This window comes from Phacochoerus africanus, chromosome 8, assembly GCF_016906955.1.
Source record: "Phacochoerus africanus isolate WHEZ1 chromosome 8, ROS_Pafr_v1, whole genome shotgun sequence".
Lineage (NCBI taxonomy): Eukaryota > Metazoa > Chordata > Mammalia > Artiodactyla > Suidae > Phacochoerus > Phacochoerus africanus.
Window position 1 is genome coordinate 137,427,980 of NC_062551.1, and position 22,063 is coordinate 137,450,042.

The 22,063-nt window shown below is 37.6% G+C and overlaps 1 protein-coding gene across 3 annotated transcripts in view; it reads left to right on the plus strand.

Moving 5' to 3' along the window:
- Window positions 1–22,063, plus strand: part of SLC44A5 (solute carrier family 44 member 5) — a 414,665-nt gene that overhangs the window by 339,827 nt on the left and 52,775 nt on the right. For all 3 annotated transcript variants that reach the window (XM_047788626.1, XM_047788628.1, XM_047788627.1), the window contains exon 6: window positions 15,134–15,218. In XM_047788626.1, coding sequence (XP_047644582.1) covers window positions 15,134–15,218 — 85 coding nt within the window. The remainder of the gene's footprint in view (window positions 1–15,133; window positions 15,219–22,063) is intronic.

The following is a 22,063-nucleotide window of genomic DNA, read 5'->3' on the forward strand; positions in this document are numbered from 1 at the left end:
GGGAACCCTCCTGAACTGTTGGTGGGAATGTAAACTGGTACAGCCACTATGGAGAACAGTTTGGAGATACCTTAGAAATCTATACATAGAACTTCCATATGACCCCGCAAATCCCACTCTTGGGCATCTATCCGGACAAAACTCTACTTAAAAGAGACACATGCACCCGCATGTTCACTGCAGCACTATTCACAATAGCCAAGACATGGAAACAACCCAAATGTCCATCGACAGATGATTGGATTCGGAAGATGTGGTATATATACACAATGGAATACCACTCAGCCATAAAAAAGAATGACATAATGCCATGTGCAGTGACATGGATGGAACTAGAGACTCTCATCTTGAGTGAAGTAAGTCAGAAAGCAAAAGAAAAATACCATATGATATCACTTATAACTGGAATCTAATATCCAGCACAAATGAACATCTCCTCAGAAAAGAAAATCATGGACTTGGAGAAAAAGACTTGTGGCTGCCTGATGGAGAGGAAGGGAGTGGGAGGGGTCGGGAGCTTGGGCTTATCAGACACAGCTTAGAATAGATTTACAAGGAGGTCCTGCTGAGTAGTATTGAGAACTATGTCTAGATACTCATGTTGCAACAGAACAAAGGGTGCGGAAAAAAATGTAATTGTAATGTATACATGTAAGGATAACTTGATCCCCTTGCTGTACAGTGGGAAAATAAATAAATAAATAAATAAATAAAATAAAATAAAGCTGAGTTTATACTGCAGACAAATAGACAAGCTATATGCACTCATGAAGATTATATTCATGTAGAGGGAAATTTCAATAAAGATTGTAAACAAACAAGATCATTTCAAATTGTGATAAATGCTAAAAAGGAAAAAGCAAAACTGGTGGCCCCATATAGAATGATAAGTATACAGTGAGCTGCCTCATGTTTGCAGAAAGGAGGTTAGGACTTTCATGAGGAGATGACTTTTAAAGTGAAATATGAAGACTAGGTAGAAGCCAGTCTTCCAAAAACCTGAGTAAGATCTTTAAAGCCAGAGGCAAGTGCTAAAGTCCTAAGGAAGGAATGAACCTATGATCCTCTAGGAATGTAAAGAAGCCCAGAATGTTTAAATGCAGAAAACAAGAAAACAAAGAGGGAAGTGGAATGAGCAGATGTCTGAGAAACAGATAAGAGTCAGATTTGTCATCCAATAGTCCCTTTAAAGTATTTGGATTATTTATAAGTGCAAGAAGGCCATGGAAACGTGTTCAGTAAGAGGATGACACAATCCACTTTACATTTTAAAGGACTATTCTTGCTATTTGTTTTTACCTTCTTGAATTGTTTTAATTGTTCACAATAAGCATGTAGGTGGGAAAATATTAAACTTTTTACTTTGGAAAAGAATTAATGGAAGTTATCATAAAATAGAATTATGAGTAATGTTTTTTATTTATACATTAATGTGCATTACAAGTTTCTACTAAAAATTTGTGGTACTTTTATATTCCCTCCAAATTTTCCAAAATAAAAGTCTTAAAAGTATGTAAGCTGAGGCAATGGGTTAATTTACTTTTCAAAGCCCTTTGAAAGAAAAAAGACAAAACATTTTGTTGAAAAATATATACTTTGGAATCAAATCCTGAGTTTACTTCCTTCTATCATTGACCTCTGGACATTGGATACAACCTTCATTCTATGGTAATAATACAAAAATTAAATGAAGGAATAATAATTAGGGTGAAACTTGCTTGTTCTTTCTTTTTAAAAAGCACTTTCATATTCAAAACTACATAATTCATAAGGTATCCAAAGGGCCAGTCACTGTGAAAAACACTGAAATATTCTAGGAAACAAGACAAAGTTTTATTCAAGGATTTCTCCGTCTTAAAGGCTAAAGTCAAGAAATCCATGAACTTCAGAGAGAATCCCAGTCCAAGATGGCAACATAGGAGGTTACTGAACTCACCTCCTCACGTGGATATACTGAATCTGGAGTTATACACGGAGCAATTCCCTTTGAAAGCGATCCAGAAACTAGCTGAATGACTCCTACATATCAGGTGAACAAGGAAATACCCAAATCAAAATGAGTAGGAAAGGGAGTTCCTGCTGCATCACAGTGGGTTAAGAATCCAATTGCAGTAACTTGGGTTGTTGTGGAGACACAGGTTCGATCCTGGGCCTGGTAAAGTGGGTTATAGTATCCAGCATTGCCACAGCTGTAGCATAGGTTGCAGTTGTGGTTTGGATTCAGTCCCTGACCTGGGAACTTCCATATGCCACAAGTGTGGCTATAAAATAAAATAAAAAGTGAGTAAGAAAGAATGAAACACAATTTTACCATAAAGCCCACTCTTGGCACTGTGCCATGAAGTTGGGAGGAAATGCCCAAATCCTAGCTTATCTCTAAGGAGTAAAAAATTTGGACTCCAATTTTTAGGGGTCTGACTTAAGGGATAGGTTTGTATTTATTGGTTCCACATAACTGTAGCAAACAAACACTTCTTAACCAGCTATCCACTCAGCACTTAGTGCACAGAGAGCAAATAGAAATGCCCATTTACCAATCTTTCCCTGAAAAAGGTCTATTTATGTACTTTAAAAGATGGTTTTATGTATAACTGATTCACTTTGCTGTGTACCTGAAACTAGTATAACATTGTAAGTCAACTATACTCCAACAATTTTTTTTAAGAGCTGATTGATATCTGAGGGTCCAAGTTCTAGTCAGCTTGCATGTAGTGCTGACTGAGATCCTCCCCTTTGGGACACTGAAGGTCTTGGTACTACCCAACTACTAGTAGCCACTAAGAACAAAGAAGGCAACTTGGACATGCACAAAGGTTTGAGAGACAATTAAGAGCTGGGACTGGGCTGAACATTAGGGTTTACCTCTTATAGGAGCCACTCTGTCAGAGAGAGAGGGAGCTGTTTTATCTAGTGCGTGAAAACCAACACATAGTCAAGGAAAATGAAGAAACAATCCTTCAAACAAAAGAAGAGATAAATCTCCAGAAATAGACTTTAATGAAATGGAGATAAATGATTTACCTGATATAATTCAAAATAAAGGTCATTAAGATGCTCACTGATGGCAGGAGAACAGTGCATAAATACAGAATTTCAACAAAGAGATAGAAAATATAATAAAGTATCAAAGGAAATCACAGAGCTGAAGAATATAAAAATTGAACAAAAAATCATTAGAATTTAGAGAGATTCAACAGCGACTAGATAAGCAAAAGATTCTGCAAACTCCAAGATAGAGCAGTAGAATTTATTCAATCAGATGAGCAAAAAAGAATGAAAATGAGTAAAGATAGCCTAAAGGACTTATAGGACACTATTAAGTAGATCAATATTTGCATTATATGACTCTCAGAAGGAGAAGAAAGAGAGAAGGGGCAGAAAGCTTTCAAAGAAATAGTAATTAATAACTTCCCTAATCTGGGAAAACAAACAGACATCCAAACCCAGGAAGCACAGAAAAATTCCAAATAAGATTAATCCAAAGACACCAAGAAACATTATAATTAAACAATCAAAAGTTAAAGACAAGGAGAGACTCTTTTTTTTAATTTTTTTTATTTTCCCACTGTACAGCAAGGGGATCAAGTTATCCTTACATGTATACATTACAATTACATTTTTTTCCGCACCCTTTGTTCTGTTGCAACATGAGTATCTAGACATAGTTCTCAATACTACTCAGCAGGACCTCCTTGTAAATCTATTCTAAGCTGTGTCTGATAAGCCCAAGCTCCCGACCCCTCCCACTCCCTTCCTCTCCATCAGGCAGCCACAAGTCTTTTTCTCCAAGTCCATGATTTTCTTTTCTGAGGAGATGTTCATTTGTGCTGGATATTAGATTCCAGTTATAAGTGATATCATATGGTATTTTTCTTTTGCTTTCTGACTTACTTCACTCAAGATGAGAGTCTCTAGTTCCATCCATGTCACTGCACATGGCATTATGTCATTCTTTTTTATGGCTGAGTGGTATTCCATTGTGTATATATACCACATCTTCCGAATCCAATCATCTGTCGATGGACATTTGGGTTGTTTCCATGTCTTGGCTATTGTGAATAGTGCTGCAGTGAACATGCGGGTGCATGTGTCTCTTTTAAGTAGAGTTTTGTCCGGATAGATGCCCAAGAGTGGGATTTGCGGGGTCATATGGAAGTTCTATGTATAGATTTCTAAGGTATCTCCAAACTGTTCTCCATAGTGGCTGTACCAGTTTACATTCCCACCAACAGTTCAGGAGGGTTCCCTTTTCTCCACAGCCCCTCCAGCACTTGTTATTTGTGGACTTATTAATGATGGCCAGTCTGACTGGTGTGAAGTGATATCTCATGGTAGTTTTGATTTGCATTTCTCTTATAACCAGCGATGTTGAGCATTTTCTCATGTGTTTGCTGGCCATCTGTATATCTTCTTTGGAGAACAGTCTGTTCAGGTCTTTTGCCCATTTTTCCATTGATTGATTGGCTTTTTGGCTGTTGGGTTGTATAAGTTGCTTCTATATTCTAGAGATTATGCCCTTGTCAGTTGCATCATTTGAGACTGTTTTCTCCCATTCTGTAAGTTGTCTTTTTGTTTTCTTTTTGGTTTCCTTTGCTGTGCAAAAGCTTTTCAGTTTGATGAGGTCCCATGGGTTTATTTTTGCTCTAATCTCTATTGCTTTGGGAGACTGACCTGAGAAAATACTCATGATGTTAATGTCAGAGAGTGTTTTGCCTATGTTTTCTTCTAGGAGTTTGATGGTGTCCTGTCGTGTATTTAAGTCTTTCAGCCATTTGGAGTTTATTTTGGTGCATGGTGTGAGGGTGTGTTCTAGTTTCATTGCTTTGCATGCAGCTGTCCAGGTTTCCCAGCAATGCTTGCTGAATATAACGCAGCAAGAGAAAAACAACTTATTACATACAAAGAACACCTCTGTAATACTGCAGGCAGATTTTTCAGCAGAAACTGTCCAAGTCAGTTGAATAATATATTCAAAGTGTTGAAAGAATAAAAATTTCCAACCAAGAAATACTCTACTATCAAAATTATCTTTCAGAATTGAAGGATAGATGAAGAGTTTTCCAAATAAGCAAAACTGAAAGAGTTTATATTTGTCTTAAAATAAATATTAAAGGGACTTCCTCAAGCCGAAATGAAGGGACGCTAATTAGTAACAAGAAAACATATGAAAGTAAAAATATCACTGGTAAAAGTAAATATATAATTAAGTTCAGAATAATCTAAAATTATCATGGTGGTGGATAAATGATTTATAAATCTAGTATGAAAGTTATAGGACAAAAGTAGTAAAAATAACTATAATAACTTAGTAATGGATACTCAAGGTAAAAAGAAGCAAATTGACATCAAAAACATAAAATATGAGGGTAGAATAAAAATGTAGACCTTTAGTATGCCTGCAAATTAAGTTGTTATCAGCTTAAAATAGACTGATATAAAATGTTTTGTGTGAGCCTTGTGGTAACCACAAAGCAAAACCCTATAGTAGATACAGAAAAAGAAAGAGAAAGAATCTAAGCGTACTACTATAGAATATATCGAATCACAAAGGAAGAGAGTAAGGGAAGAGAGGAACAAAATTACAAAATATCCAGATAACAAAGAAGCAAATGACAGTAGTAGGTCTACCTGTCAATTATTACTTTAAATATTAATGGATACAATTATGCAATCTAAAACTACAAGGTGGCTGAATGAATTAAAAACAAGACTCATCTATATACTACTACAAAGAATTTATTTAAGTTTACGGGCAAATGCAGAATGAAGGTGAAGGAAGGAAAAATATATTCCATGCAAATGAAACCCAAAAGAAAATAGAGGTAGCAATATTTAGACAAAATAAATTTTAAGTCCAAGACTCTACTAAGTTCCAAGTTATTATATGATGATATAGAGGTCAATACAACAAGAGAATGCGGCATTTGTAAATATGCACCCATCATAAGAGCACTGAAATCTATAAAGCAAATATTAACAGATCTGAAAGGGAAAATAGGCAGCAGTATAATAAACGGGAACTTCAATACCCTATTTTCATCTATGGTTGTAATATCCAGATAGAAAATTAGTAAAGAAGCATTGGACTTTAATTACATCTTAGACTAGATGACTTTTAACAGGCATTTACAAAATATTTCATCAAAAAGACACATGCACCCGCATGTTCATTGCAGCACTATTCACAATAGCCAAACATGAAAACAACCTAAATGTCCATCAACGGATGATTGCATTAGGAAGATGTGGTATATATACACAATAGAATACTACTCAGCCATAAAAATAAAACAAAATAATGCCATTTGCAGTAACATGGATGGAACTAGACTGTCATACTAAGTGAAGTAAGTCAGAAAGAGAAAGACAAACACCATATGATATCACCTATAGCTAAAATCTAATATATGGCACAAATGAACCTTTCCACAGAAAAGAAAATCATGGCCTTGGAGAACAGACTTGTGGTTGCTAAGGGGGAGGGGGGGAGCAGGATGGATTGGGAACTTGGGGTTAATAGATGCAGACTCTTGCCTTTGAAATGGATAAGAAATGAGATCCTGCTGTGTAGCACTAGGAACTATGTCTAGTCACTTATGATGGAGCATGATAATATGAGAAAAAAGAATCTATACATTTATGTGTAACTGGGTCACCATGCTGTGCAGTAGAAAATTGACAGAACACTGTAAACCAGCTATAATGAAAAAAACCCATTATATATATATATATGATTCATATATATATATGTATATGAAGCAAAAAAATACACATTCTTCTCAAACACATGGAACATTCTCCAGGATAGATAAAATGTGTTTGGCCACAAAATAAGTTTCAATAAATATAAAAAGTTTGAAATCATATCAAGCATCTTTTCCTACCACAATGGTAGGAAACTAGAAATCAATTCAGAAAACTGGAAAATTCACACATGTATAGAGAGTAAACAACTTGCTACTGAATGATAAATGGGTCAAAGAAAAAATCAAAAAGGAAATCAAAGAGTATCTTGAAACAAATTAAATTGAAAACACAACATGCCAAAACATACTGGACACTGCAAAACAGTTCTAAGAGGGAAATTCATAGTGATAAACACCTACATTAAGAAGCAAGAGCGATCTCAAAAAAAAAAAGCCCTAATTTTGTACCTCAAAGAACTAGAAAAGGATGAACAAAATAAGCCCAAAGTGAGAAGAAGAAAGGAAATGACAAAGATCAGAGTGGAAATAAATGAAATAGAAGCTAAAGCCAATAGAAAAGTTCAATAAAACTAAAATCTGATTTTTTTAATAAACAAAATAGACCTTTAGCTACACTTCCCAAGAAAAAAGAGAGGACTCAACCTAATATAATTAGAAATGAAATGGGAGACAATGCAGCTAATGGCACATAAATGCAAAGATCGTATGGGACCACTATGAACAATTATACATCAACAAATTGGACAACTTAGAAGGAAAAGATAAATTGCTAGAAACATGTAGCCTACCAAAACTGAATCATGAAGAAAGAGAAATCCTGAACAGACCAATCACTATTAATGATATTGAATTAGTAATCAAAAACCTCCCAAGAAAGAAAAGTCCAGGGCTAAATGGCTTCATTATTGAATTCTACCAAACATCTAAAGAAAAATGAATAACAATCCTTCTCAAACTCTTCCAAAATTAGAAGAGGAGGGAGGAGTATGACACATTGATTGATGGAACAGATTAGGGAGCCCCAAAATAAACCCACAAAGTATGGTTAATTAATTTATGACAAAGAAGCTAAGAATACACAATGCAGAAGGGTACTCTCTTCAATAAAGGGTGTTGGGAAAACTGGATAGCCACATGCAAAATCATGAAACTGACCATTCACTATCTTATACAAAAATCTATTCAAGATGGATTAAAGACATGAACGTAAGACCTGAAACTATAAAACTCCTAGTAAGCTCCTTGACATCATTCCTGGCACTGATGTTTTAGATTTGACTCCAAAAGCAAAGCCAGGAAAAGCAAAATTAATAAGTGGGACTACATCAAACTTAAAAAGTTTCTGAATAGCAAAGGAATCTGTCAACAAAGTGAAAAGGTAGCCTATGGAATGGGGAAACTATTTGCAAATTTTAATATCCAAAATTTATAAAGAACCCATGTAACTCAATAGCAATAAAGCAAACAACTAAACAATTAAGTGACATTTTTTTCAAGGAAGACATAGAGATGACTAACAGATATATGAAAAATGCTCAATATCGCTATTCATCAGAAAAATGAAAATAAAGACCATAATGAGTTATCACCTGATTAGAGTGGCTATCATCAAAAAGACAAGAGAAAACAAGTGTTGGCAAGGCTGTGGAAAAAAATGGAATCTTTGTATACTGTTGGTGGGAATATAAATTGGTATAGCCACTATAGAAAACAGTATTTAAATTTAAAAAAATTTAAAATAGAATTATCATATGAATTATTCTATTTCTGAGTATTTTTCTGAAGGAAATTAAATCATCATCTCAAACAGATATATGCAGCCCCATGTTCACCGCAGCATTATTTACAATAGCCAATTCATGGAAACAACCTCTTTGTCATTGGATGGATATATGAATAAAGAAAAAGTGATTTTCTATAAATCAGTCAACCAACCAAAAAAAATGAAAAAAATCCTGCCATTTATGACAAAATAGATGGACCCAGAGGGCATTATGCTGTGTGGAATCTAAAAAAAATAAATAAATAAAGAGAAATCATAGAAACAGAACAGATTGGGAGTTGCCCAAGATGGGAGGCATGGGGTCTGGGGTGTGGGAAGGGGTCTAAAGTTACAAACTTCCAGCTATAGGATCTGGAAATGTAATATACACCATAGTGACTGTAATTAACAATACGCTATTATATATGTGAAAGTTGCTAAGAGAATAGATCTTAAAGTTCTCATCACAAGAAAAAAATGTGTAGCTATATGAAGTGATGGATGTTAACTAAATTTATTGTGGTAATTATATCTTGATATATACAAATATATATCAAATCATCCTGTATACCTTAGTTCATAATCAGATTTGTTTCCACTGTACCACAGTGGGAACTCCATCATGCTGTATACCTTAAACCAATACAGTGTTACATGTCAACTGTAGCTCCATAAAACTATAAGAAATTAGAAACTAGACAAAAAAAATCCATGGGTTTCAATCTAGTGTGTTTGGCACTGTGTGCTATCTGAAGAATAAAGTGCTAATACACACAACCCTACCTGAAATGTTACACTCACCCCCACTTCCTCTAGTTACTTTCTGGCATAAGACCCTGACTTATTGTCTTGGGTGCTTACTATTACTTGAATTTATCCTGATCATTAATTTAACTTGTTTATCTTCCTCTATTAGAGTCAAAGTTCTTTGAGGCCAGGGACTTTCTCTGTCTTTTTCACTGTTGTTTCCTCAGCACTTCATTGTAGTAGGAGCTTAGTAGACTCATCATTAAATTAATCAGAATGAAGAGGTAGCACAGATACGACAGTGATTGGCTCGCAAGGTGGAGGTCAGTTTAAATTCTTATCAGAGCCTCCTGACAGCACTGCTAAGTGGGTATCATGATTATAATTCTCATTTAGAAATTAGGGAAAAATTAGAGAGGTTACAGTACTCATTCAGAGTCATCTGACTATTAAATGGCAAAAGTAGCATGTTCTAACCCCCAAGTTCTGAGCTCTTTTGGCTGCATATTGATAATGCTGTAGTGAAATTTGTTTTCCATGTTCCATGTTTAGTCTACTTAAAATCTTGAACTTAAAATGGTACAAAGCATCATTCAATTTTATTTCAATTGAATTTTAATTGTGAAATAAAATACATCTATATTAGAATGTGTAAGCAATTTAGACACTCCAAACAATCCAAACAATTTAGTCCAGGATATACTTGTTAGACTGTAAATTTGCATTTGTGTTTATTAGTATCATGATGTATTTACAACAACCCTTTGATTTTCAGCTCTCAAGAACATTCCTTATAATTGAGCTTAAATTCTATGCTTAGAGAGTGTGGGATAGTGTTTGGGGTAAATTTGGTAATTCTGTGCTTTTTTTTTGTCTATGCTTAACCAAAAGGATAACAGGGGAAACACTGGGGGCTTCATAAAATGTCAAAACAGATTAAAAAAAAAAAAAACCTCGAAGGAAAATGGAGTTCTTTGTTGATGTGTGTAACTTTCTCTGCCTTTTGAGTTGCAGGGAAGTTATTCGTGATACTTGAATATAAACATTTTCTTTGGGGTTTCTATTGAAGAGCAAGAACTCGATTGATTTTGATGCCACCTTCTGGCTACTACATATACTTCAGCTTATAAAGGTTTTGTCTGATGCAGCCCAATTGCCAAATTAGAGAAACTGAAATACCTCTCCTCTGAGTATGAGCTTCAGATAAGGAAACAGGAAAGATTAAGAGCTCAAAGCTCCTCCATTCAAGTTTTACATCATTTTGGCATCTAAATGAAGCAATAACAACTTCAATTCACTGATGAAATTCTTGTGAAATGGCAAGTCTCACAAATCTATTTGATTGAACATACTACAATCCTAGATTTACTGCTTGGTTTAATTTTTAAAATATATATCAAAATAATAATATGCCTGCGAAAATACACCAGACAATAATGAAGGGTTTATGATAAACACAATAAAGGCAGTGGTCTCCCACCTTAGGACTCCATACTTTCAATTTCATTCCACAAAGATAATCTCTTCTCTTTCTGGTTGTCTTAGTTGGTTCAGGCTGCTTTAACAGAATACTACAGACTGGGTAGCTTGTGGACAACAAGAATTTATTTCTCACAATTCTGGGGACTGGAAGTTTAAGATCAGGGTGCCAGCATGGTCAAATTCTTGGTGAGGGCCAATTCCCTGGTTGCCGTCTTTACTCTGCATCCTCAAAGAAAGGGATGGGTAAGCTCTGGGGTCTCTCTTATAAGAGAATTTTTTTTTTTATCTTTTCTAGGGCTGGACCTGTGGCATATGGAGGTTCCCAGGCTAGGGGTCTAATCGGAGTGTAATTGCCAGCATACACCAGAGCCACAGCAACGTGGGATCCGAGCCATGTCTGTGACCTACACCACAGCTCACAGAAAAACCAGATCCTTAACCCACTGAGCGAGGCCAGGGATCGAACCCACAACCTAATGGTTCCTAGTCGGATTCGTTAACCACTGAGGTACGATGGGAACTCCTATAAGGGCACTTATTCATGAGGTCTGCACCCTCCTGACCTAAGCACCTCTAAAGAGACCACCTCCTAAAACCACTGCATTCGGGGTTAGGATTTTAACATATGACCTTTGGGGGGAATACAAACATTCAGTCCATAACACTGGTCTTAGTTCCTCTGGCAGTTTTTTGTATAACTTTAAATCATATGCTTATTCTTTCATTTTGTGCTTTATTAATTTTAGATAGACTCCACTGATAGCCTGCTATGAAAAATGAAGATTTACTTCATTAAATTATCTTTTTCCTAATCTCTCTCCTCCTCCCATAAATAAACTGATTTCATGTTTGTCATCCTATTGAGTCTGGCTGGCTCAGGAATCAAGCTATAAATTCATGTACAGTATGCACAAGGGTACTTAATGATTCCACGAAAGTGGGCTTGGCTCTTTCACTACTCAAGCAACCATATCATCCACACAGTCTAATGCTGCATGTGATTCAAATTTGTACATAAATAATAAATATTAATAAATTATTGCATGTCATGATCATTGGAGTCCCTTAAGAGTAGTTAAAGCTGTGAATGGTAAATCAGTAAGTGTCAAGAGTCCCCCATAGGTAAAATTGATTTATAAACTGCAAAATGCTACATAAACTCAAGTTATTCACCAGATTATGCTATCCTCAAGGGTAAGGTTTGTACCTTATTCATCTTTATATTCATCTAACTTGACAACACTTAGCCTAGTACTTGGCCCATTCTAAGCACTTACCGGATATGAATGAGATCAGTTTCAGAATTAAGTTTTTTCAATAGCTTTCAATAGTTTAGAATCTGCCTTAGTTTTTCAGCACAAATCTCTAGTCGTTCTATCACAGTCTGTCTGATATCATTAAACATCAGTGGACCTTACATTCCCTAGCTACAAAGTAGATGGTAATGGTTGCAGCTGAACAATTCTGTGGAAGCAATTAAGAAAGTAACTCATTATTTAACTTGAGCTGTATTTCCACCATGAAACAAAAAAACAGAAGCAACTGCAAACTAATTCAAGATGTATGATGCACTTAAGCCCATCTCTCTTCTTTCGTGAGACTCATGGAAATAAAAGTACAAACAAGAAATAAACTTCACTATACCAGCCAAGGATGTGCAAGATGGTATCTGCTCACAGTTGCACAAGAAAATTCAACAACTTCTAGAAGATGGAGAGCATATGACAGTGTGTTGAGTGATGAATGCACAGAAAAACTACAAAAAAGGTGGGAAATGAGATGCCTGTTAGAAATCATAACACTCCCTGGACTCTAAGAGTGGTGACCATGGCCAAAAGCAAGATTAACTGAAGGTTTATATACATATCTACAATGCAAATAGCACCTGCATGCTCCTCCCATATCCCTACACTTAGAATTCCAGGATCCAGGGGAAAAAAAACAACAACAAAAAACAGGCAAAAATAGATGCCTCTTCTGTTGAATGAACTTTCTGGAGATAGCAAGGGCTTTTGTGGGATTTGGTACCCCAGTCTACAACTCTTCATATTACACCATTATAAAAGCCCATGCTGGACAGCCAGCTTCCCACCAGTTCATGCTATGGTGAAATGTAATGGCCAACACAATGTCCCTACCCCATACTGAGCATAGGCCTCCCTGGAAAAACTGAGCTCCCTAGTATATAGCACAGAGAAATGTATGCAATCTCTTGAGATAGACCATGATGGAAGATGGTATAAGAAAAAGAATGTACATATGGATTATGACTTGGTCACTTTGCTGTACAGCAAAAATTGACACATTATAAATCAACTATGCTCTAATAAAAATTTAAAAAAATTTGAATCTCATCTCTTCCAATTCCTCAGCTCAGTGGGAGGAGGTAAACCACACTTTCAAGGAGGAGGGGGGCGGAAAATCCTCTTAACTGTGATGGTTGTATCTTGCCAACTCCACCACCTCCAGTCCACCTCCCTTCCCCACTTTTGGCTAATGTTGGAAGAGGCAGGAAGAGGGTAGAGGAATGCAAAGATCAAGCCCACGTTTTCTGTGGAGAGCTTTCCTTGTTTAGAGATTTGGATCCTGCTTGGTGATTGTGAGTCAGTAGGAAAAGTATTACTCAACAGCCTATTATACATTTCATGCTATGTATGCAGTCACATGATTTAACTGGGGACTTAAGTTTCTGGGAACATTCTTCTTGAATGTTCAGAGCTGTATTCTCTCAAGATATGGTTTGTAGGCCACCTGTATCTGAATCTACTGAGTAGCATAGAGAAAAAATGTGAATTCCCAGGCTCTATGTCCTAAGGTTTGGGCTTGTAAAGTTTGAGAAAGTATCCAGAATCACAATTTTCAACAAACACTGCAAGTTTTACTAATGAATCCTAAAGTTAAAAAGCCTCTTGTCTTGCATCTACTACATGTTATCTTATGTCTTCCCAACAGCTTTGTTAAGCAAGTAGGGCTGGTATTATTCTCATTTTACTAGTGAGGATATTGAGATTTAAAAGATAACCATGGGGGAGTTCCCATCCTGGCTCAGTGGTTAGCGAACCCAACTGGCATCCACGAGGATGCAGTTCAATCCCTGGCCTTGCTCAGTGGGTTAAGGATACAGCATTGCCGTGAGCTGTGGTGTAGGTCACAGATGTGGCACAGATCCAGTGTTGCTGTGGCTGTGGTGTAAGCCAGCAGTTTCAGCTCCAACTCGACCCCTAGCCTGGGAACGTCCATATGCTGCGGGTGCAGCCAAAAAAAAAAAAAAAAAGATAACCATGGGAATTCCCTTTGTGGCACAGTGGAAACAAATCCAACTAGAATCCATGAGAATGTGGGCTCAATCCCTGGCCTCACTCAGTGGGTCAGGGATCTGACATGGCTATGAGCTGTGATATAGGTCAAAGATATGTCTCAGATCCTGTGTTGTTATGGCTGTAGTGTAGGCTGACAGCTGTAGCTCCGATTCAACCCCTAGCTTGGAGCTTCCCAGTGCTATGGGCGGTCATGGCCCTAAAAAGCAAAAATAAATAAATACAATTAAAGAGAACCATGGCTTACCATATGGCAGAATAATAATCCACTCAGTGCTAGTGATAATGAATATCAGCATGTCCCATCATTATGCCCCTGACCATAATTTTGAACAGAGAAAATATCACTCAATTTATTTATCTTTTTTCAGATTACCAAAGTAGTACATATTTTAGGAAATCAATAAAAGTTCAAAAATTATTTAACCAAATATCCCACCCTTCAGATATAATTTGTTTCTGCATATGATATGCTATACCTATTTTTGCAAAATTAAAAACAAATCATATTTTTAAAAATTGTTTCTTAAATCTTTTATTTTGGAAATTTTCAAACATTTCGCAGATATGGAGAGAATTGTATGAACCCCTAGGTACCAATCAACTGGTTTCAACAATTAACAAGTCAAAACCAATCTTTTTTCATCTAGACCTATTAGCCACTTGGATTATTTGGAAGCAAATTACAGACATCACATAATTTTTTTTTTGGTATCTCAGTATAAATAGTAAAAGTCAAGGGGATTTAAAAATATAACCAAAATGCTAAAAAATGAAGTCATATTTTAACACTCTTTAGTAACCTGCTTCCTAAAATTTACCTGTTAAAAATTTTTTCAATGTCATTTTTAGTGGCAATCTCGTCTTCTACTTTATGGATATGGAATTCTTTTTTTAATCAATCCCCTGTTGATGGACAATTTGAACATTTCAACTTTTTATTATAACAAAAATGTGCTTTAAGTGTTAGGCATCTTAAAGAGGAGTTGGAGAATATATTACTACTGTCTAGGGAAAATGAAGTTGATTTTTAAAGGTCATATTTGTATGAAAGTATATAGGGTATGAAATGATATGAAATATTTCTGGTCATTAAAAATGTTATGTTGTTTTCCTAGGAACAAGACCATTTTGTTTTACTTTAACCTGCTCAGCTGTACCAGTCCCTCTGTGGTGTTAAACCTACAGTGCCCTACCACACAGGTAAGACAGAAAAATACCTCACTGGTGTTATTAGCAATTTTGAACATGCTTGGATGAAAGAATTTAGAAATTGTTTGATTCTGGATATGTGTATTTAATGATGAATCTATGGACAGTGGGAAGACAGAAGTATGAGCCCATATTTATTTACATACAATCAAAAAAAAAAAAAGCAGGGGTTAATCAATTTAGCATCACATAGGAACCTCAGTGATGATCTTGACCAACCACCTATTTTTATAAATGAATAAACTTCAGCCCAGAGAAGTGGAGATATTTTTCTTAAAATCAGTATTAGGAAGATTAAAGCCAAGTACTGTAACTATTTAAGCCCCATTTTTTCTGTGACTTTATACAATAGTTTATTTTTGGTCATGTAAGGTGGTACTTGTGGTCAGTGGGTAACCCTCTCCAGGCTCCTTTCATCTGATGACTCTTTCATCCCTTAAAGCCTCAGCAGCTGTGGCATCCAGTTGCCAGAAGGAGACAGAGGGGGTGAACACAGCACTCATGCTCTTAAAAGTCTTAGATCATTAAGGTCAAACATTGCATTTCTACTCCTATGCCATAGACTCATTAGTTTTATATGTTTACACCTAGATGCAAGAAGGAGGGAATAAAGCAATGAGGCTGTGGGCTGAGCAGCCTCTTGTGTACCATGAACAACCAGAACAAGAGGCACAAACTTTAATGAGCCGTTAGCTGGGTCTTCCATAGTCTTATCCTTCTGTCTTCCAGAACACCCTTCTTCCCAAGGGAAACAACCCAGAGTCCCATGAAGTCCCATCTTTAACCCATACTCTAGGATCTATGGATGATGGATGGATCAGGTCCTGACACTAAATGCACAATAGAGAACTGGGCTAGGAAAATTAGAATAGAAACCATAGGAATTATAAATGCACAGCAGTCTTTGGTGCATGGCAATCAAGAACAGTCTTTTATTCAACCTAGGTAGTGTTCTCTGAGAGGAACTTCCTTATCCATTGCATCCTATGGTTGTTTGATTGAACAAAGGGGAGGTCGTTTCCTGTCTGTCAGCCTCAGGCCATACCACTGCTGAGCAGTGAAATATGCACTCTTGGGAGCCTCGAGCTTTAAATCCTCTTCCCATTGTTCAGGTTTAGCACTTCAAAGATTATTATAACAGTCAAAGACCTTTTCAGCTTAGGTCATGAATTCTTAGGCAATACAAGTATATCAAAAACTTAGTAAGATTCTGACTTATATGCTTCTTTTTGTTTCCATGGTCCAGTAAGCCAGAGCCGAATGTCTTACTTTGAACTAAAATCCGCTTGCTTTCTTCCTCATCTCTTTCAAAGACTTCTGATATCTTATTTCCTATTGAGACTAAAGCCAGCTTGGGATATTGGCATCTTAGTTCTGTGACCACCTCTAATACAGGATCTTATCAGTACCAATAATTACCACCGTTTGTAATTTTTTTTTTTTTTTTGGCCTTTCGTCTTTCCTAGGGCTGCACTCACGGCATAGGGAGGTTCCCAGGCTAGGGGTAGAATCAGAGATATAGCTGCAGGCCTTTTCCACAGCCACAGCAATGCAGGATCCGAGCCACGACTTTGACCTACACCACAGCTCATGGCAATGCTAGATCCTTAACCCACTGAGTGAGGCCAGGAATCAAACCTGTGTCCTCATGAATATTAGTCAGGTTTGTTAACTACTGAGCCCTGATGGGAACTCCCCACCCTTTGTAATCTTAATTTCAAACATTCTGCTCTCTAATCATTTCAATCCCTCTAACATGATTCTTCTTTCTCACTGGGACCTACAGGTCACTGGTCCTAAGCCCTTCAAAGTGTCCCTCTGTTCCCTCTTATTTTCATCTCCTTCTTCACCTGACTTAGATTCCATGGTTCCTCTTTAAAATCACTCCTTCTCATTTAGCTGTTCTTCCCTGGCAAAACCTCATTCATACCTAAGTGCAGCTTTCTGCCTACTCCTGCTGGTTCAGGCAGCTGTCTGTTCTTGCAGAAAACACAAATAACAGTCCATAAATTAAGGACCAAAAACCTCAAGGAGGCCCTTAATGCTGCCCTACAATCACACTAAAGCCCCCTTGTCCGTTCACTGGCTACTCTGCTAGAAGACAATTTCACAGCTTTTCTTCTCACCCACACCTCTAAGTCCTTCACAATCTCCATGTCAGCCTCTGCCTTAGCTTCCTATTTCACTGAGAAAGTACTGGCATTCAGAAGCCCAATTTTTAAAATCTCCCACACTGATCTCCACTTGCCTACCTATCAACTGAGTTTGTATGTTTATTCCGCCTGCCCTCCTCTTATGGCAGAGGAACTGCCTCAGTGCCTAAGGCCAGTCCATCCCCTCATGCATTAGATCTGATCCTGTCTAGTATACTCCCGCACACAACTGCAAATATTTTCTCTCTTATTACCTCTTTTTTTTTTACTAAATTATCCCCATCAGTAGACAAAGATGCTGTTATTTCATCCATCTGAAAAAGTGCTCTCCATGATCCTACAGCCCTTCTTCTTACTGCTTCATATCTCTGTGCCTCTTTTTTTTTTTTTTTTGCAAAACCCTTAAAAGAACAGTCTATATTCAGTGTGTCTAAATCTTCTCTTCTCATTTTCATTCAGGCTTTTACTCCTACTCCATTTTCTCTAAGTGATACTGTTGATCTCTATATATTTAAACCAATGATCAGGTCTCAGTACTACATTTACTTGATCTCACAGCATTGTTTAATCAATCCCTCTTCCTTAAACACTCTCCTTGCTTGGCTTCCAGGGCACGACATTCTATGTTTCCTTCCGACTCTGTGGCTACTCCCTATCAGTCTTCTTTGCTGGTTTCTCCAACAACTTCTAAACACTGGCGTTCCCTCCTCCACCAAGCTTAGTCCTCTTCACCATCTGTGTTTACTCCTTTGATGATCTCACCTAGTCTTGTGGTTTTAACGCGGTTTTCCAGGCTGCCCTTCCTAATTTATATACCCAGGTAAGTCTGCTCCTGGAACTGCAGATGTTTGTATCCAATATATATGCCATGTCTCTACATGGATACTTAGTGGACTTCTCAAATTTAACATATGCAAACAATTCTTTTTTTTGCCATTTCTTGGGCCGCTCCTCACATATGGAGGTTCCCAGGCTAGGGGTCTCATCGGAGCTGTAGCCACTGGCCTACACCAGAGCCACAGCAACGCGGGATCCAAGCCACAGCTCACGGCAACGCCGAATCATTAACCCGCTGAGCAAGGGCAGGGATTGAACCCGCAACCTCATGGTTCCTAGTCGGATTCATTAACCACTGCGCCACGACAGGAACTCCCCCAAACTCAATTCGTTTTGTTTTTTTTTTTTTTGTCTTTTTGCCTTTTCTAGGGCCGCTCCCACGGCATGTGGAGGTTCCCAGGCTAGGGGGCGAATCGGAGCTGTAGCCGCTGACCTACGCCAGAGCCACAGCAACTCAGGATCCGAGCCGCGTCTGCCACCTACACCGCAGCTCATGGCAATGCCGGATCCTTAACCCACTGAGCAAGGCCAGGGATCGAACCCGAAACCTCATGGTTTCTAGTCGGAATCGTTAGCCACTGTGCCACGACGGGAACTCCCCAAACTCAATTCTTAATCTCTGACTTTATCCCCAACCTCAACAGCCTTCCTTGTTTCAGTTAAGGCTGTCTCTAAATACCATGGGATCATCCTTGATCCCTCTTTTTCTCTCATGCTCATTTTGAGCTATGAGATAATTCCTCCAGTCTCCATTCCAGATATCCTTCTCCTTTTTTCAAGGAACCATCTAAATTAGTTTGATGACCCCCGGTCTTTCTGCCTCTGTTCTTGCCCCTTAGAGTCTCTTTTTCAGCCAGCAGCCAGTGTGACCCTGGTAAATACAAGGCACATTATGTCCCTCCTTTACTCAAGCCCTCTCCCCTCCAGTAGCTTCCCAAGTTACTTGGATTAAAAGCCAAAGTACTGAAAATGGCCTGTAAGACCCATCACTGGGGCCTCACTCTGGCCACATATGCTACTGCTGTCCCTCCGCACCACACTCAGGTCATGCTGACCATCTGTTGTCTTCAAAGGATCCAGGAAAGTGCCTGCTTCATAGCCCTAGACTGCTGTTCGTCCTGCCAAGAGTACTCTTTCTCCAGACAACTATGGCTTGATCACTAGTCTTCTTTAAAGTCTTCCTCAAACGTTACCTTTTTAGAGAAACCTCCCTTGACTGCTTACTTCAAAGTAGAATCCTACCCTGGTACCTTTCATCCTCTAGCCTTTTTCCTAGTCTTTTCTCCACAGCACCCATTACCATCTCAGAACTAACAATTTTACTTATTTGGTGTTATCTGTCTCCCCCTGCTAAAAGGTAAACTGCTTGAAAGTAGGGATTTTTTATCTATTTTGTTTACTATGGTGTCCACAGTGCCTAGAACAGGCTCAGAATAGGTGATCAATACGTATATGTTGAATGAATGAATATCTTCCTATTCCCAGTCTAAGAGTTTTTCCATTATAGTCTACAAATCCATCATTTCCCTAAGGAAACAAACAAAAAAATCCTTGCTTTTGGCTATAGTTCATAAATGATTTAATAGATCATCATTTCTTCATTGTAAATGTAGTGTTTTAACCTTAAATGTAACTCTCTCCTCCACTCACCAAATCCTAATTTATATTAGTTTAACCCTATATGAATGGAAGATGTCAAAATAATGATGAAGAACTATATTCAAAGTGCCCTTTTGTGGTTATACAAAGAATCAGAACTGAGTCAATAAATGCAGACTTGCTTTTAGCCTTCCAGGCAACAGTATATCTCTGATACAAGCCATATTTTCATGCATTATGTTTTCCCTTAACTGCAGCATGGTCCAGACATGTGTCATAGGTCTTTGAAGGAGAGATCATGATCAATTGGATCTCCAACCTCAAAGTGATCTTCATTTTTGGCTAATTTTATGTTGATTGCTACTCATCAGCACCCTATTTTAAGTGAACAAATTGGTCTGATAGAGAGAAAGTAAAGAGCAGTTGCTCTATTGTTTTTTAACAGCTCATTTGTGTCTGGAATGAAATTTGATGCAATTCTCTTTAACAAATCATTTTTACCATTTTAATTACTTTCTCATATATTGCATTCACAGGGCTTTTGCATGTGTAGTATACATTATATGTATGTGAATTTGTAAATACAGAAATTATCATGGCCTCAACTCAGTAGTCCCTACCATCATTTAAAGGTTGTGAAGGCATTGATACTTTTAGTATTTCCTTGTATAAATCCATTTAAATGTATCCAACACGGGGCCTAGTTCAGTTATCTTTCAGAGATGTGTAAGTACATTGCTAAAGTGTACATGTCTGTGAGGAAGTTCTAATGTGTTAATGGTTTTTTGGCAGCTTAGCTCCAGTCAGAGTGAACTTTTGACATTTGCATTGTTAACAACCTTAACCTTCTAAAAAAATGTGAGCATGTTGGATGCTGTGAATGTCCCTCAAGACTTCAGTTTTCCTAGAAAGATACCTGTGAAACTTTCAATATTTCCTTCAGAGTTGCATGTGTGAATGTGACTGTGTGTACGTTTGTATGTGTGTATAGGAGAGACTGAGAGAAAATGCATCTGTGTGTGTGAATATGAATATGGGTAGTTTACCTTGTTGAAAATTCTAAAAGAAATTGGACTGCTGCTACTACAGAACAATATTAACTGTGGGATTTGAGATATACATTTAGTTATCCACCAACTACTCTAGCTGTAGGGTCGGCACCAAATGTCCTCATGTGCAGCAGAAACGTCATCCAAAAGGTGAGTAAGAGATGTTAGCTCAACAGCCATGTTTATACCTAACTGCCAAGGAAGAAGAGCTGGTCAGTGAGAATCATGACCAAAGTAATGATTTGGGAGATGGCGCACATCAGAGCTGAGAGGGTTTTCATCAGGAGGAACTGCAGGTGGAAGAAAGAATGTTCAGGGATTGACTGCAACTCTATGGCTTGATTCAATTTTTTTTTTTTTTTTTATTGCAAGCAAAAGCAAAACCAATAGAGTACATCTTCCCTGATTCTGCTTTCTCTGGAGAGTTACTAATTGGATTGTTGTCACTCCATGGTGGCTCTGTGGATTAGCACAGCAATCTGGCTTGGCGTTAATATGACCTGAACCCAAAGTTTGTTAATATAAAATAATTGACCTCTCTGCCCACATTTGACCGGTGTTGCTAAAAGACAGTAATAATGACTGATTGCCACAAATAGCCCTGATTTTTGTTAGTTTCCTATGGTATTAAAAATCCCAATTATGCTTTAGAATTTACTGGCACTGATAGTTATTAGTGGCATAATTTATCAACATTTAGAGCATTTTATTTTATCTCATTTTAGGGCCCCACCTGTGGCATATGGAGTTTCCCAGGCTAGGGGTCAAATTGGAGCTGCAGCTGCCAGCCTACGGCACAGCCACAGCAACTCCAGATCTGAGCCATGTCTGCAACCTACACCACAGTTTGCAGAATCACCAGATCCTTAACGCACTGAGCAAGGCCAGGGATCAAACCTGCCTGTCCTCATGGATGCCAGTCAGATTAGTTTCTGCTGAGCTACAACGGGAACTCCTGTCTAGAGCATTTTAAATTGCCATTTTATTCATCTCTAAGAAAGAAAGCAAGATTCTAACCCTGAAAATGTATAAACTATACAGGCTAAATTAATCTGGCATTATACTCTTATCTACTAAATCAGAAAATCATGAAAAATATTTCATTAAAGCTCACCACTGTCCTGTGGAAGATGTCACAAAAATCTACAAGTGATAAAATGGCATAGAGCTGCACGCACACACACAAACACACACACAA